Source organism: Cololabis saira, chromosome 16 (genome assembly GCF_033807715.1).
Source record: "Cololabis saira isolate AMF1-May2022 chromosome 16, fColSai1.1, whole genome shotgun sequence".
NCBI lineage: Eukaryota > Metazoa > Chordata > Actinopteri > Beloniformes > Belonidae > Cololabis > Cololabis saira.
In genome coordinates, this window is record NC_084602.1 from 33,064,720 (window position 1) to 33,083,147 (window position 18,428).

General features: G+C 39.8%; 1 protein-coding gene across 3 annotated transcripts in view; it reads left to right on the forward strand.

The window, feature by feature from the left end:
* sobpa (sine oculis binding protein homolog (Drosophila) a) overlaps window positions 1–18,428 on the forward strand; it is an 82,911-nt gene that overhangs the window by 16,772 nt on the left and 47,711 nt on the right. For all 3 annotated transcript variants that reach the window (XM_061743964.1, XM_061743967.1, XM_061743965.1), the window contains exons 2-4: window positions 4,207–4,327; window positions 8,574–8,783; window positions 16,504–16,655. In XM_061743964.1, coding sequence (XP_061599948.1) covers window positions 4,207–4,327; window positions 8,574–8,783; window positions 16,504–16,655 — 483 coding nt within the window. The remainder of the gene's footprint in view (window positions 1–4,206; window positions 4,328–8,573; window positions 8,784–16,503; window positions 16,656–18,428) is intronic.

Here is an 18,428-nt window from a genome sequence, read left to right on the forward strand (position 1 = left end):
AAATGATAGCTGAACCATTTACCACGGCGACGGTTCAGTGAGCAGACGCATCTGGAAATGTTCCCGCTGAGAGATGTATGGTGATAATGGGCTGTGTGCATTAGCAGGGTTATGGTTTTGTTTTGAGTAAAGCGTTCATCGACCGCATGGTAAGAGGGTGTTGTAAAGAGAAATACTGTAATGTTTCACCTGCGTGAGGTTATATATGTTCATACGCACGTATCTGCTTCCCGCGCTCCGCTGGTGACTGAGGTGGAAACATTAAATGCGATCTTGTGAAAGCGTTTGGGTCTGGTGTCACGCTAGCCGGTAAAATGGGTTGAAAAATAAGCCATTAATTGGGGCTTTGCATTGAATTTTTGAAATTACATTCAGAAGGGAGAGGCGTTAAAGATGACCTGCAACTAAACACAATTTCCATCTTTGCAAAACACCATTAATAGTTACGTTCAAATTTCTTCAATCTCTCTAAATACGATACACATGATCAATATAAGTGATACCCCTGAAAATGTAATAAGAAGTGAAAGAAAAACCTCAAAAATGACATAATGTTAGAGCCATTAGCACTGCTAGATGGTTTGAATGCCAGCAGGAAACTGGAGTTTGCACGTTCTCCCTTCATGCTTTCACTCACAGCTCAAAAACCTCTACATCAAGTTAATGAGTGATGCTAAATTACCGATAGCAGTGAATAAAGCCTGTGGTGGTCAGTGACCCGGGGTTTACTCCTGCCTTCAGTCCCAAAAGAGCTGGGACCTGCTCGGTACAGTCAGCCATAAATAATGGATGGCTGCTTCAAATACAATTTTGCAGGAAAATCAAAAGCACATTTGTGATGTCATTTCAGCAGCAAGCGTGCTGTAGTTGAACGTAAAAGAAAAGCAGTTTGACATGAACGCGGGAACCAAAACATGTTTTGTCCAATTCAGGTGCTCAAGTTACGACATCTGATGGAATAAAGCACCAAAATGTTGTATGCAGAGCCGTCTGGGAGATTTGCGAGACCCTGTGCGAAATGGCTGGGGGGGGCCCTCGCGCGTGAGTGTAGCGAGCGAGCGAGCGCGCCCGAAATATTTGGGATTTTCGGGTCGGATCGGGTGTCTATATGCGCAATTTCAACTCTCCAATTAGCAAAATACTGGATACCTTCCCCTGCCTCATCATCATCTCTCGCCTCGACGCGGGGCCCCACGGCTGCTTGAGACCCGGTCGGATCGGTGATTTTTGTAACAAATTTATCAAACAAGCCTTTCAGAGAGGCATTAAACTCTTCCATTTTCTTTAGTTTTTTTCTTTTTTCATCCCCTGATGGAAATTTCCTGATTCTGTCTCGTTCTCTCGACATTGTGTGACAGTTTGTTCCAACTCCACCCGTCTGGATCAGAGCAGCTTGTGTCTGCGCTTGGTCTGATCAGTTGTATTGAACAACAGACACGCGCATCATTGCACATATATTTATTGATATGCACAGACTAGTACACATTTAGGTCTGTAATGGAACGTGACTATTGATATTTATAAGGGAAAAAAGGAAAAAAAAAAAAAAAAAAAAGCGGCCCATAGCGCGAGGCCCCTTGCGGCGGCCCTGGTTGTATTGTTTTTTCAGTAATATAATCATCATTTCCTGAAATAGGGAAGGAAAAAAGGAAGAAATTGCAATAGTGATTTATGAGAGTAAAAAAAAAAAGTTTTTAATTCTAAATGCTGTCTATAAAGTGTGCACAACCACACACGCTGGCTCTGCCACGTGAAGAGAGGGGGTTCATGTGAAAACCATGAAGTGAAAAAAAAAAGTTGTGTTTGAGAATAAGAGCCAACCTCTGGGCCACTAATGGTGGACAGGTAAACAGGTATTTCATTTACCATCGTGTTATTTATTCCTAATCTGCTCATAAGAGTCTAGTAGTGACTCTTGCTCACATCTCTTTCTTCTCTGTTCTTGTGCTCTGACAGTGAGTTACCGTGGTAACGGGGATGCTTTTTTTAACATAATTTCTCCAAATTTTTGGTCATTTGTTATAATTTTTATTTGTTATAATGATGAAATAATCATTTTGTCTACATAATCAGTGGATTTGATGCTGTTCTTGATGTAATCCTCTTATTCAGTGAACACTGATTCTAACAAACTTACGGCAGACTTGCTGCCCCATTTAAATAAAAAAACTTAAAATCTATATTTTCTTTAATGGGATTGAAGATTAAAAAGCAAATGGATGAAACGCTGTCATTATTGAAGAAGATTGAGGGATATTTTTTTTCCTTTTATTAGAGACATTTCTTATTCATGGCGCCCAATCAGAACTGCTCAAATGAGGCCAAAAAGGGGGCAAATTTTCCCTTTTCCGAAAAAAGTAAGGCCTCATGAATTTCCAAGTGGTTCAAGCGAAGACTATATTGTGAAATTCTACGAAGCTACTTTTGCATCAGATAGTCGGTGTGCCAGCGTTGTGACACAAATGTGCTGATGAATGAAGTACCAGCGGGTTCCAGGCAGGAGAGTCAGGAAGGAACAGTGGAGTCAATTACAAGCCAACGAACAAAGATATCACATTTTTATTCCTGCTCATCCATACATACACAGAATATTTCAACAACAATACGTCTTAATATCTGTGCTTCGTTATTCTTGAATGAAGTCTATGAATAAATCAGAGCCGACACCTTTACTATTTTAGTGGCGGATTGTCAATTAATACCATGAGTTGTGAGCAAGAGTGCAGATTAAAAATAGTAGTGGTAGGATCATTACTCATGCATCATCTGTTACGTCGTCTTTACTGTGATGCTGTTTCGGTTTTACTGCAGTCTGTTACATTTTCTGTCCAGATCAAGGTGCTGTGGTCTTTTACGGTGTTGTGTTCGAGTCCATTAGTCCTCCTGGATCCACTCTTTTTTGACTGCTTTTGTCGTACATTGACTATGTCGGTGAACATCATTGTGTTTTCTTTTTAATTTGCTGATTCTTTTCGTCAGACAAGAATATTTTGTTTTTTTTAAATACCTGACATGTATCATCAGCTGATAAATTAGCGGGACACACACACACTCTTGTGACTCTGATGAAGGCGGAAGTAATCGCCAAAACATGTCAGGTATTTAAAAAACTTAAATATTCTTGTCCGACGAAAAGAATCAGCAAATTAAATTGTAAACAAAATGAACTTTATTAAATCCTTGTGTTTTCTTGTTGTTTCTGTGAAAGAAGAATAGTCTATGGTCTATAGAATAGAAATAGACTTGAAGGGAAAAATACAGTTTGAGCTTGTGACCATTCATTTGTGAAAAGATTGTATGTTGTGCACATGGACATGTCAGTAACTTGTTCAAAATATATTTTCACTTACTTGGAAGCAAACAATTGTCTAGTAAAAAAGCACAGTTTTTGGATATTTTTTTTGTTTTTGAAGAATTCATGCATTGACGTGTTTAATTCTTATAGTTTCATATCATCCTACTAGATCTTTCAAAAGTGAAACGATCGGCAGATCCTTCGGGTATCACGCGTCTCTCTTGTAGAAGCAGACAATATCTTGGGCTTCAAGATCAGGCTTAACACATGCACACCCTCTTCGTATGCACATGTTTTGTTTATGATTATTCTCTCTGTTTACGATCATCTCAGACCCCCAACCCTCCCTGAGTGCCGTTCTGCTGAAGGGTTTTTAGCACGTTGAACCATCATGTTGAGTTTATTAGCTCGGCTGTTCTTATAAGTCGACGTGACTCGACAGGAATATGAACAGGAATGAATTGGATTTATGGATGAATTACATTGAACTGGATTGAACTGCAATATCACTGGGATTAACTGGATTATGTCTAGGACCTTGTCTAGGATAACTTTGTTGTGAACTGGTGCTTTACTCTGGGACTGTGTAAACATTTACAGAGTTAATCAAGGTTATAGGAAAAGGGCTGCAAATATAGGAAACTACCACACTGCTGCTTTTGTAGTGACCTCAAATGTGCATATTTTCATTGTTTCAAATGTGAATGTTAGCTTTGGTAATACGCACATTTGGTATTCCTGCCCGTTGGACCAATACGTACTCTCATGACCACTTTATCAGCTATACCAGGTGAAGCTAATAAAGGGGCCGGTGAGTTTGTGACTTTAACATCAAAGGAGTTTAGTCTGGCTCAGACATGCACATAGTTTTGTTGTGAGTCTCACCTGCCCTTCACCTGTTTGTGTTGCAGAGCTTTGCGGAGAGCACCATGAATGAGCTGCTGGGATGGTACGGGTACGACAAGGTGGAGCTGCGAGACTCAGACAACCTAGACATGGATGAGGTGCCGCAACACATCTCTGTGCTCAAAGGTAGGCACCTCTAACTAACTTTCTAAATGCTTGTGTTTCTTATGCTGACCTGGGTGGCCTGCTTACATTTTGTTTCATTTCATTATCTAGTTCAATTCAATTCAATTCAATTCAATTCAATTTTATTTATATAGCATCTAATACAACAAAAGTTGTCTCTAGACGCTTTCCAGAGACCCAGAACATGACCCCCGAGCAATTATTATATAAACAATGGCAGGTAAAAACTCCCATAGTGGGAGAAAAACCTTAAGCCAAACAGTGGCAAGGAAAACTCCCCTTTAGGAGGGAAGAAACCTTGAGCAGGATCAGGCTCATAAGGGGGGACCCTCCTGCCGAGGGCCAGACTGGGGGTCAGGGACGTCAACAGCACAGCAGGCAGGTGGAAGCAGCAAAGGGATGACCAGGGGTGGGGACCGCAGGCCAGCACGCAGCTCCTGAAGCTTCAGCCCAATCAGCAAGCCCCAGGTTAGGTGCAGGGTCGGGGAAAGGTTGAGAAGGGGCAGGGCCAGGGAGAGGAGTCTTGAGGGACAAACCTCTCCCCCGCCTGACAGGGCCGTTACCCTGCCCCTCTCACTCCCACGCTGCAGGTTCCGGTGTTGTGCATTCAGAGATGCTCTTCGCCACCGGCAGAGGATGCTGCACCATTTACAAAAGAGAAAAAAGAGGAGAAAAAAGGGGGGGCCATTACAAGAAACAACAGGAGCGACTATATCACACTAGAGTTTACACTACCTAGAGATTTACCAACACCAGCTAGAGGTTTACTAAACACTAACTAGAGGCTTTACTAAACAGAAAGGTTTTAAGTGTGGTTTTAAAGGTGGAGGTGGTGTCAGCTTCCTTAACCCAGATTGGAAGTTGGTTCCATAGTAATGGTTCCTGATAGCAGAACTTCCCGCCCTCCAAATCTACATTTGGAACTACGAGTAAACCTGCACTCTGGGAACGGAGAGCTCTGCCAGGAACATAAGGCACTATCATGTCTTGCAAATAATGCGGAGCTAAGCCATTTTGGGCTTTATACGCAAGTAATAATATTTTAAATTGGATTCTGAAATAGTGAATAAAAAGCAAAAGATGCATACAATTATTGATACAACATAGCAAATGCCTGTTGTGTGGATGTTGACATGAAGGTGACGCCACTAAGATCTCAATGTAAGGGGGTTTTATATGTCGTATTGGTTAGAATTAGAAGAAGAAGCAGGATCAGGCCAAAATCCAGACTATTACGTGACACACTGGGATAAACATACACAACCCTCACATTGGTTTAAGTGTACGTATAATGCTGCTCTCATGTTTTTTTGTTTACGCCATCAGCCTCACTGAAGACTGAATATTGTCTATTGGGTGAATTTCTTAAATAATCTATTAATGTTATGTGGTGTAGGGGTGGTTGAGGGGACATAAAACAACCAAAGAAGCTAGTGTATATTAACTATAATGTTGGACATTATTGTTGTTAGTTTTAGTCTTTAGATTGCGCAATAGTCTTAATTTTAGCCCAAAGCTGCTTCTTCCTGTTTATTGACCAATAGTTGAGGAGCTGGACCAACAAAGGCCTCATTTGCATAATGAGGAAGAAATGCATAAGGTGAAGTAAATAGAGGACAGGAGGGAATGTGAAAACAACAAATGCATTTATATAGAAAAGGAAAAACAAAAAATACATATTTCTGCTTTTATTTTTAATGACGTCAATTTTGGTCCCGTTATAGTTTTCAAGATACAGTATGGTGCAAAAAAGAGAAGGCTGTGAAAGGTGGTGCAAATGACAACCAGCCCGGACCACGGCCCAGTCACCCAAGCAGGGCTTTTAATCCGATGAAGCATTTAAGATCTCTTTGGGAATTCAAAGCATTACTTTTGAAAGGCAAAATTGAAGTGAGCGCTCAACTTACCATAAAACATGGTGGAGGGACGGCTACGCTGAGGGGCAGCTTTGCTGCGTCTTCTCAGTGGAGACACTGGATGTATCAAAGCAATTATGAAATATGATGATTGTCTTGGCATTTTGCAGAGAAATGCATTAACCACTGGCAGAAAGCCATTTGAGTATAAGGTGTTGGATATTTCAGTAGGACTGCGACTTGAAGCAGACCATCAACAGCACAGATGGATGCGTAACAGGAAAATGATGGAGTGGTCGTACTGATCAAATCCCACTAGAAACCCAATCAAAGGGCCAAAATCTGTCACTGATCAATTCTAAGTTCTGAAAGTTACATTAAAAAGACTAAATCATGGGTGTGACAGGAACAAGCAGAGAGGTGTTTTTGACTAAATGAGGGAATCTTGAGAAAGTTCAGTGCAAATTACAAATAATAAATGTCTTCGCCATCAACAGTCCATAATATTGTGAACAATTCAGTTCAGAGAACTGGCCAAGGCTAAAAACCAACATGTGAGCAGCCCTTTAGTCCTCCGATGGGACTGCATGAGAAACTAACCTGCCACTTTGACCAGTATTGTTTGCATAGCACAGGGGTCGGCAACCCGCGGCTCTAGAACCATGCGGCTCTTTAGCGCCACCCTAGTGGCTCCTGGAGCTTTTTCAAAAATGTTTGACCTTTTTTTCCTTTCTTTTTCTTTTCTTTTTTCCTTTTTTTATTCTTTTTTTATCTTTTTTTATTTTTTCTTCTTTTTTTCCTTTTTTTCTCTTTTTTTCTTCCTTTTTCCTTTCCTTTTTAATCTCGACATTTCGGCTTTTTTCTCGAAATTTTGACTTTTTTCATTACATTTTGACTTTTTTCTCGAGATTGTACTTCAACATCAATCTCAACATTTCGACTTTTTTCACGAAATTCTGACTTTTTTCACGACATTTTGACTATTTCCTCAATATTGTACTTCAACATTAATCTCGACATTTCGACTTTTTTCTCGAAATTTTGACTTTTTCATCGACATTTTGACTTTTTTCTCGGTATTTTGACTTTTTTCTCAACATTTTTTTTCACAATATTTGACTATTTCCTGACATTTCGACTTTTTTCTTGAAATTTCGACTTTTTTCATCGACATTTCGACTTTTTTCTCGAAAAATCTTCCCCAGTTTTAACTAATATAGAAACATGCAGCATGTGTTGCCTTCATTCTAAGGCTTATACAAGACTTTTCATTTTTTGCGGCTCCAGACACATTTGTTTTTTGTGTTTTTGGTCCAATATGGCTCTTTCAACATTTTGGGTTGCCGACCCCTGGCATAGCCTGACGAGCATCCCAGAATACCACAGTGATTCAGTGCAGTCCACTGCTGCATCCAGCAGTCACTTGAAACTATATTCCACAAAAATGAAGCCACATTTAATCAGAAGTGCTGTCAGTTTTTTTCAAAGCTCAAGTCCTATATGGATGAAAAGACACCGGAGACAGAGGTCAGATGGGTCCACAGTTTGTGTGTGGGGAAAGCAGATGTTGGGTACCACATGGCGAAGATCAGGAAAATCATCCAGGCTCTTACTGGCGAAAGCAACAGAAGCCAGCGTGGTTGGGTGCTGCTTCAGTGATCATGGGATGGATGTGTGGAGATGCCTTTGATGCAGATTTATTACAATTAGGAGAAATGTGCAGTGGAAAAGGAGACGACCTTTCCCGTGTTTAGCAGGACTTACGACAGCATGTTTTCACAGACGCGGACTGTGTGTGCTTGTAGTCCACCTGCAGTCCAGATCTGTTTCCTGCTGAAAACGTAGTAGAATCAGACGATGACTGGCAGCTACAATGTTCTGTTCAGCAAGAACAAAAACAGTTTCCTCAGATTCCAAACAAGTAAACGTTGTTATTTACAGGTAAATATCTCAATATGCTCTCAGACACAGATAAAGCCCCCCCCCCACCCCCTTTCTTTTTTCGAAACTTATTTCTGGAAATTGGGAGGAAACCTGCAGCTCTTAAATTTTTAAATTACATGTTCAGCAGTGAGTTATTGACCCTAATTCTATGCCGTTTATAGCAGGTTTATTATGTAAAATGGAAACTATTCGTATCACTTTTTATAATCTTATTACTTTAAACCGGTTTACCTGATTTTAAAATGTTTTATGGTGGTTTGAACATAAATTTATCCAAATGTGTTCTAAGAGAAATTATTATTTTGTGTAATTCTATATGATTTGTGTATTTGATATGGTGCAAAAGGAAATGCTATAAATATTGGGATGGCACATTATGGCACTGTGAGCATATCAGATTGCTTTGTCAGTAAACTCTCCATTGTTCTTACTTTTTCTCTCTCTAGAAAATTCCTTGCCAAAAATTCCAGCTTCGACCGTGAACAGTGAAGGCTCTTCAGATCGAGCCAACAGCTCCTTGTGCGTGCCAGGCTCCAGGAACGGAGTCCTAGAGCCCTCCGCCATGCTGTCAAGCTCCATGGCCGGCAGCAAGGAGCATGGCAACCTGCCCATGATGGTCCCCATGATCCCCCCGCCGCTGATCAAACCCCCTGCAGGTACGGGATGTGTGCTGGAGAGATTAAGGAAGAAAAATGGCTGGAAAAATAGTTTGGGCTTCTGTTTGTAAAATTAAAACTGCACTCAGTTTTTTTTTTGTGCTGAAGAAGGTTATTTTTTAAATCTCCAAAGTGATTAAGGCAAATCAGCGACTGCTAGTGTAATCAAGGCAAGGACAGGCAAGTTTATTTGTATAGCTGAATTCAACACAAGGTAATTCAAAGTGCTTTACATCAACATTAAAAGTGGCAAGACACAATTAAACAGTAAATAACAAATAAAATGAGAAGAAAAGAGGTAAAATAATAAAAAGCACAAGCTGTTAAAAAGTAAGGGCAGTAGAGTACAGCAGGTACATCTCATTCTTACAATGGCAAGAATTACATTTCTATACGGTCAAAACGTAAAAAGACCGGGTCAAATACAGTATTACAAAAGTAATCTGTAACAATTCATACGGTGAATTAAACCGATTTGATAATTCTATGCCACAATTTTAGTTTAGTTTTATTTAGCACATAAAATTACACAAATAAGTGCAGTTAAAAGAAACTGTGCAGGGAGGAGCGAGCAAGCCAGTAGGCTTATGAGGAGCCCCCACCTAATAACATTTAACAAAATAGTTATGAGAATACAAAATCATAAAAATAAAAATAAATAATATATCATAAAAATTGCATGTAGAACATGAATGGAAAAAAAAAAAAAAAAAAAAAAAAAAAAAAAAATACTGTAGACATGATCATGAAAATATAAGTATTATGCTGAACAAATGGCAACACAGAATATGAAGTGCAAAAGAACATTAACAGTGGGAAAAGCAAGAGCTTTCTTGACTACATTGTTGAATTAAATGCTCTCTTGAGCGACTTTTGAAAATGGATAGGGACTTACAATTGTTTGCAATATGGTACCAAATATTCTAGACTTCGAATCGATTCCTATTTCAATGCCTATTTCCAGGTCTTATTTCACAAAACTGACGAAAATTACGTTTCTATAAGGTCAAAACGTACAAAGACAGGGTCAAATACAGTATTACAAAAGTAATCTGTGCCGATTCGTGCAGTGAATCAGACCAATTTGACAATTCTACGTCACGATGCCTGCATTCAGGGCTTATCCATCACGCAAATCAAGAATCAAGAAATACATCACTTCAAAAAACACACAATAATTTTTTCCAATTACAAAAAAAAGTAAGTATCATTAGATCTAATCTGCGGATTTACTTCCAGTGAAGATGTAAAGTGTGCTGGTGTTAAAAGTTGGGCCTTGCAGCAGGCTGGGCCAGACAGGCAGCTAATGAGGGTGCTACCTGCTGGACACCTTGTTTTCCTCCACCTGCATAAGTGTCAATATTGCCCCGTCAAATCTCGGAGGAAATGTGTGCACTTCCTGGCCAGACAGAGGGCTTCATTATCCCCGGTGTCTGCGGCGGACAGGAGGCCGGTCTGGCCTGCTGGGGAGGGGGGGGGTGAGTGGCCTTGGCATCGCCCGAGAGGAGTCCCCGCTGGCCCTGTCTAGGCGGGGAAACAGATGGTCCGGTCCCACTTAAAGCCCTGCGCCGAGTATCCAGCCGGCCATCACGGCTTCATCCCCCCCCCTCACACACACACACACACACACACACACACCCCACACATCCACACATACGCTGAATTATTCATGCGCACCCTCAAAATTCGACAAAGGACCTTTTGAGGTGCAGGTACGGGGATGACGGTGGCATGAAGCTGCATAATTACGGGCATGTTTTTCCCCTCGTGCAGATTTAAGTGTTTTGAAATGAGCTTGTTCAGAGAGGACCTTGCAGATTGACTCCACCTCAATGTGTCTCATTATGAGACAACGTTGAGATGCTGTGAAAGATGATGAGATTTTTTTTTTTTTTTTGCTTTTCTTTTTTTTAACCGACTTAAAATAATTGTCCCGGCCGGTATTTGATGTTTTTTTTCTCATCACTGCAGTACTGTAGGTATTGATCCGTGCGGACGCCAACAGGCAGGGAGACTATAGGAATGAGACAAAGAGCAGAACTGAAGGCCGCACATAAAATGTGCACGCCAGAAATGAGCCTGAACAAAAAAGAAAGAAAGAAAGAAAGAAAGAAAGAATGAAAGAAAGAAAGAAAGAAAGAAAGAAAGAAAGAAAGAAAGAAAGAAAGAAAGAAAGAAAGAAAGAAAGAAAGAAAGAAATGAGCCAGAAAGAAAGAAATGAGCCGGAAAGAAAGAAAGAAAGAAAGAAATGAGCCTGAACGAAAAAGAAAGAAAGAAAGAAAGAAAGAAAGAAAAAGAAATGAGCCAGAAAGAAAGAAATGAGCCTGAAAGAAAGAAAGAAAGAAATGAGCCTGAACAAAAAAGAAAGAAAGAAAGAAAGAAATGAGCCAGAAAGAAAGAAAGAAAGAAAGAAAGAAATGAGCCTGAACGAAAAAGAAAGAAAGAAAGAAAGAAAGAAATGAGCCAGAAAGAAAGAAAGAAAGAAAGAAAGAAAGAAAGAAAGAAAGAAAGAAATGAGCCTGAACAAAAAAGAAAGAAAGAAAGAAAGAAAGAAAGAAAGAAAGAAAGAAAGAAAAAGAAATGAGCCAGAAAGAAAGAAAGAAAGAAAGAAAGAAAGAAAGAAAGAAAGAAATGAGCCTGAACAAAAAAGAAAGAAAGAAAGAAAGAAAGAAAGAAAGAAATGAGCCTGAACAAAAAAGAAAGAAAGAAAGAAAGAAAGAAAGAAAGAAAGAAAGAAAGAAAGAAAGAAATGAGCCTGAACAAAAAAGAAAGAAAGAAAGAAAGAAAGAAAGAAAGAAAGAAAGAAAGAAAGAAAGAAAGAAAGAAAGAAAGAAAGAAAGAAAGAAAGAAAAAGAAATGAGCCAGAAAGAAAGAAAGAAAGAAAGAAAGAAAGAAAGAAAGAAAAAGAAATGAGCCAGAAAGGAAGAAAGAAAGAAAGAAAGAAATGAGCCTGAAAGAAAGAAAGAAAGAAAGAAAGAAAGAAATGAGCCTGAACAAAAAAGAAAGAAAGAAAGAAAGAAAGAAAGAAAGAAAAAGAAATGAGCCAGAAAGAAAGAAATGAGCATGAAAGAAAGAAAGAAAGAAAGAAAGAAAGAAAGAAAGAAAGAAAGAAATGAGCCAGAAAGAAAGAAAGAAAGAAATGAGCCAGAAAGAAAGAAAGAAAGAAAGAAAGAAAGAAAGAAAGAAAGAAATGAGCCTGAACAAAAAAGAAAGAAAGAAAGAAAGAAAGAAAGAAAGAAAGAAAGAAAGAAAGAAAGAAAAAGAAATGAGCCAGAAAGAAAGAAAGAAAGAAAGAAAGAAAGAAAGAAAAAGAAATGAGCCAGAAAGGAAGAAAGAAAGAAAGAAAGAAATGAGCCTGAAAGAAAGAAAGAAAGAAAGAAAGAAATGAGCCTGAACAAAAAAGAAAGAAAGAAAGAAAGAAAGAAAGAAAGAAAAAGAAATGAGCCAGAAAGAAAGAAATGAGCATGAAAGAAAGAAAGAAAGAAAGAAAGAAAGAAAGAAAGAAATGAGCCAGAAAGAAAGAAAGAAAGAAATGAGCCAGAAAGAAAGAAAGAAAGAAAGAAATGAGCCAGAAAGAAAGAAATGAGCAAGAAAGAAAGAAAGAAAGAAAGAAAGAAAGAAAGAAAGAAAGAAAGAAAGAAAGAAAGAAAGAAAGAAAGAAAGAAAACAGGATAAATTCCCTTTTTTTTTGCTTTTCTTTTTTTTAACCGACTTAAAATAATTGTCCCGGCTTTGATTTGATGTTTTTTTCTCATCACTGCAGTAGGTAGGTATTGATCCGTGCGGAGACTATAGGAATGAGACAAAGAGCAGAACTGAAGGCCGCACATATAAATGTGCACGCCGGCCGGGTGCACTCTGCTGTTTTAAGGACCCAGGAGAGGTATTCCCTTAATTGTGAGTTAGTCCTCATTTAAAATCCGATGACCCTGTGGATCCATTAAGATCCGAAAGAGGTGACATGTGCGGCCAGGAGTGATGAAGAGGTGAACGGAGGTGAAGAACTAATGGGCCTGCCCCCCCCCACCACCACTCACCCACGCACGGTCACGATGTGATAATTGGAGATAAAGGAGCGGATCTCGGAGGATCTCTCTTATTTAAGCGGCGACTGCACTAAAAGCCTAAAGCGTTTCATCAGCGGACGCATTTGACCACAGAAGGGATACTTCACGGTCACTAAGGGGCCGTTAAAATTATTTGTTGCCCGTACTGACCACACAGCAGAGCTGCAGCTGCCGTGTTAAACAAGAGGACAGAGTTGAAGAATAAGTGGATTATAGCGACACTAAAGACCATATCAGTTTTTACCACGTTATATATTGTATTTGTCCTGGAGACCTTCTCCTGAGGTTTGTAAATACAACTCATGAATATTTTCCTACACAGGTCATAAACTTTGACAATGATGCATTAGTTGGAGACGTCCTACAGTATATCCTGAGTGATAACGCTCTGCAGGCCTCCGTTACGGCCTCGGCCCTGACGCAGAGACGCTCACTGAAGAACGTAATCACCAAACAAAACTGGAGTAAATAATACATGTTTTATTTTGCTTTCACAGCCTAATACCTGTACATCACACGTACAGTTCTTTTTTCTAATATTGAGAAGCTGGTTAATATTGAAATAAAAGAATTGTGTACGGTTGTGTTTTCATGCCATACTTTGTCTTCCTCAAACCTTGTAAACAATGTATTTGTTGCTTACTCACTGCTCTTGTTGACTACAGTTCTGGGGCCTCATTTATAAAGCTTGCTTGCGCACAAAACAGGGCTTGAAAGATGCGCAAGCCACCTTCTACGTAAAGGTTGGGATTTAAAAAGAAAAAACTAACCGAAAAATCTGCGTATCCCTATGCCAACCCTGACCCTCGCGTAGGAACTTACTTAAGATATGGGGAACTGGCGACGCAGGCGGTGAGGTGGTGAAATGAAGCCAGATTCATGTCATACTCTTAAAGGAGCATGAGGCTCCTTTTAAGAAATTAGACTCTCTAGCGCCACGACGGCCGTCGGGGGTACTGCAGCCAACAGCGAAGCCGGCACGGGAGAACGGGGAGAACGTGCATGCACCGTCATGTGACGTCACATCCGCCGCCCAGCGCGGGAAATTCGGAGTCCGAATTGCAGCACATTTTGCAGCACACAGCCTGTTCAAGGCAATGGAGAGATACACTAGAGGGCTCATTCTTTTTGGTTTGGAACGCTTCATCTGACATTATTACTAGAAAACTTAAAACGTAGGGGGCACGGTGGCGCAGCTGGTAGTGCAGCGGTCTCACAGCAAGAAGGTCCTGGGTTCGATTCCCGCCGTGTTAGTTCCCCCATGACTTCAGCGCCCACACCATGGGTGGGGTTGGCGAAAGGATCTTTCTGTGTGGAGTTTGTATCTTCTCCCCGTGTTCCCCTGGGTAGCTAGTGTGAGCTACCCTCACAAAAACATGCACACAGTCCTGGGGTATACATGCACCCTCTGGCCAACCGGGGCGCCAGAGGGGTGGGGGGGGATCCGGCCGGAATAACGTGATCCTTCCACGCGCTACGTTCGGCCGGAGAAACCCCACCCTGTCTGGTGAAAAGATGCGGCCTGCTCACTCCTCAGGTTAAGGAGGAGACCAGAGCTCAGTGCAGGGCCCTCCCGGGGTTGGTAGAGGATGGCAATGCCCAGGACTGTCACTTAGGTAGGAGCACGGGGGGTAAAAAATGGGAAAAAAACCGGGATAAAAATATATAAAAAAAAAGAAAACTTAAAACGTATACGCATTTTTTTTCATAAATCCTGCCTCAATCCTGCCTCATGCTCCTTTAATAATGTCATCATCAGTCTTATAATATACAGTAATAGCGCTGATCGTGTCCCTCTGTGTTTGAAGCACAGCGTCAGTTAGGACTCTGCTGCTGCTGCAGCCGTAGTGCAGGACACACCGGGAACCTCCTCTTCACCCACCGCGACAACCGTAGAGTGACTGAGGACAGAACAAATAAGGGGCTCCGTAGAGCGTTTAGGGGCTCTACGGAGCCGGGCCGTCTTCGCATCGCCTTCGCACAGTGTCTTGATGATTTGCAACTACAGGCTGAGCCTCTCCGTGAAATTCAGTTGCACGGTGGCTCGACGCGTCTCATTCATCAACAGGCTGCAGGAAGCCGCTGCGCATGCTCAGCAGGCTCATTCATATGCAAATACTACTTTGCATTGCCCATTTATGGTAAAAAGTGGGTGTGTAGAGGGTGGGATATGAGCCGAATTCAGCTGCGCAACCTTCCAGCTGGACTGTGATTTATAAAGCGAACATTGCGTGCAAGTGTGCGTGCACAGGGTTTTATAAATCCGGATTTTTTTTTGCGCACGCCATTTTCGGCTTTTGGCATTACGTGCACTTTTAGTATGAATCCTGCGCACTCTTTTATAAATGAGGCCCCTGTTGACGTATTCGCTTTCTTTATACCTTTTTTCTTCCATCTACTCTTTCTTCCCTCTCTCAGCTTCCAAAGTCATTAATAACGTTGGAAATTTGGAGGCAAAGCTCAAATGTTGTTCCAGCACTCGAGTTGAGTGTACGGAGATCAGAACGTAAAGCATGAACAGGTTTTATTTTATTTTGTTAGCTTTTTGGTCTAACTTCAAGAATCCAACATTCTCGTCCGGTTTTTCAGTGCACATCCTACTTTGGTTTAGCTGACAGAACCATGAGAGAATTAAAACAGGGGGACGGATGCCTTTCGGTTCGATTGTTCAATAAATGTAGTTGTTACAGGATTGTCTTCCTCCACTGTTTCGTAGGCTCACTACGATCACAGACTTGAAGACCAAAAACAAAGAAACAACTAAAGAGTTGTTACTAAACAAAGTTGGATACAAGCACTCAACCAACCAATTATTTATAGATTCAAATGAGCTTAAATTCAATGAACTGATGGACTTCAAAACTGCACAGCTCATGTTCAAAATCAACAATAAAATGCTGCCAGACTGTATTCAAAATATGTTCAATTACAGTTAAGACAACGCCATTACAACCTCAGAGGGGAGAGCAGATACAGGAAATCAACAATCCGAACCAACACCAAACTGAGATGCTACAGTGGCAGCGGTGGATGTTTGGAATATATTAGATAGGGATTTGAAATTATGTAGAACCTTAACCTTATTTAAAAAAACATTGAAAAGAAGGATGATGTCCTTATATTAAATTAATCAGTGGTGATGCTTGCTATGTTGATTTGGGTATTTATTTAATTGGTGATTTGCTTTGATTTTTTAAGGATGAAGGTAACATGTAAACTGCACCTTTATTTTAAAAATCTTTTTTATTTCTTGAGGAATTTTTGTTATCCCCATGGAGGCAATTTGTTTTACTGGCAGTCTTTCTCTTACTTCTTACTTTTATTTCATTAATTTAATTAATCTTTTTGAGGGTAGGCAAATAATAAGCTTTGCTTCAGCCTACCCCTTTTTCGGTCTAGATGTTATTTGTTTATTTGTATATTGGAAACTTTTTTGTAATGTTTTCTTTGAACAGTGTATTCGTTTTCTTGTTGTCATTTTTATTCTTTGTTTTTTTTTGTGTCATGACTGAAAATAAACTAAACTAAACTAAACTAAGAGAAAAAGAGAACTCAGAATCTGGTTTGGGAACCATTATTTGAGGCTGCTTGGGTTAAATATTACGGATTCTTATCTACTTTCTTTCCTGGTTGTGCTTCTTTTCTCCCACCAGATGAAGATGCATCGAACGTGCAGATCATGTGCGCCTGGTGCCAGAAGGTCGGAGTCAAGCGCTACTCTCTGAGCATGGGGAGTGAGCTGAAGAACTTCTGCAGTGAGAAATGCTTTGCTGCTTGCCGCAGAGCATATTTCAAACGAAACAAGGTAGAAATCATTCTTTACTGTCAGATGAACATTTTAACTTGACTCACATGCCGCTCACACAGCAGCGTTGCGGTTAGATCCAATCAAATCAAATTTTAAAACCACGATGTGATTGGCCGACACTTGGCTGGAGTCGTTGAACGGCAGATCCACATTTTCCCAACACTGTTGTGTGAGCAAGCAATGAAATATGTGAAAGTACAGCCTCTTTTGCTGGTATAGACTCAGTCATCCAGGTCATGGATGTTTGAATTCTTCAAGTACCAAGAGAAGGAGGTCCAGTAGCGTCAAGGCTTTGAGGATTACACCTTCTTCCAATTCTACCATTACACTTATCAGAACATGAAAGGAAACCATCTGCTCCTTACTAGGTCTTTAAAAATGGGGTAAATGCAATCACAATGAGGAATGACCACATTAAACACACTGGAACCCTTTTGTTGGAAAAACGTAGGTGAAAATGTAGTACTCTGATAAAAACTAAATGCTCCCTTCTTTCTTCAGCAGGAATGCTGATCAAATGCAATTGATGACTTTATCGTCAGCCAGTGTGAACAAATTTGTTGGTCAGGTGTGTGTAAACACAATGCCAATTGGGAAAGCATTAATCAGGGCTAAAATGAGTATTTGTCATGTGGTAAAAACGTTTCCCCTTAGTTGTGCAGACCTTATCCACAATAAGATCTTCCTTCAATCCTTTCTGATCTTTATCTTTCCATTACAGATTTACTAAATACACACTTAAAATTTCAGTTGGAGTCGCTTGTTTTTAAATCACATAAAATTGAATTCACCACTTCATCACCATCCTGAAAAAAAAGAAAATGATCATATTAATAAAATAGATGGTTTCAGGCACATGTTTTGAAGATTTCTGTTAGTTTCCTTCCCTTATTTCGACGTGTATCTCTGAACCTTAAATCTCAAAGGAGCTGTATTCCTGAAACAGACATTATCCATGAGAAAGAATGTAAAACAGTTTAATAACTAAAATTAAACAAAGTCATGCTGTTAAGAGATGCAAAGCTAAACATGTAACTTTTCTCTAAGCAATGGTCATTTATCCTAAATATACTCAAACCATACATGTCCTAAGAATTGATAAATTCAAGTCAGCTTGCTTTACAGTTTATCTTCTAACTCGAGTTCATGGAGAAAACCTGCCTCAAATCTGAGATATACAGGACTGTCTCAGAAAATTAGAATATTGTGATTTTCTGTAATGCAATTACAAAAACAAAAATGTCATACATTCTGGATTCATTACAAATCAACTGAAATATTGCAAGCCTTTTATAATTTTAATATTGCTGATCATGGCTTAGAGCTTAAGAAAACTCAAATATCCTATCTAAAAAAATTAGTATATTCTGGGAATCTTAATCTTAAGCTGTAAACCATAATCAGCAATAATAAATATAACAAAAGGCTTGCAATATTTCAGTTGATTTGTAATGAATCCAGAATGTATGAAATTTTAGTTTTTTTAATTGCATTACAGAAAATGAAGAACTTTATCACAATATTCTAATTTTCTGAGATAGTCCTGTAATAGCCTGAAGTAGCAGTCTACTTTTATGTAAAAATATAGTTTTAGATGGACATTACAAAGTTTTACACTCTGTAGTGTCACTTGGCTCCAGCTGCCCGTCTGTCCCGTCTGACAGAATAACGAATGACCGAAGTCGCTGATCTGCTTTGATTAACTGAGAAAAACAAAAGAAATATCGAGGGGAGGTGTGGATGTCTTCTTAGGAGCTTTAGAAACGGTTG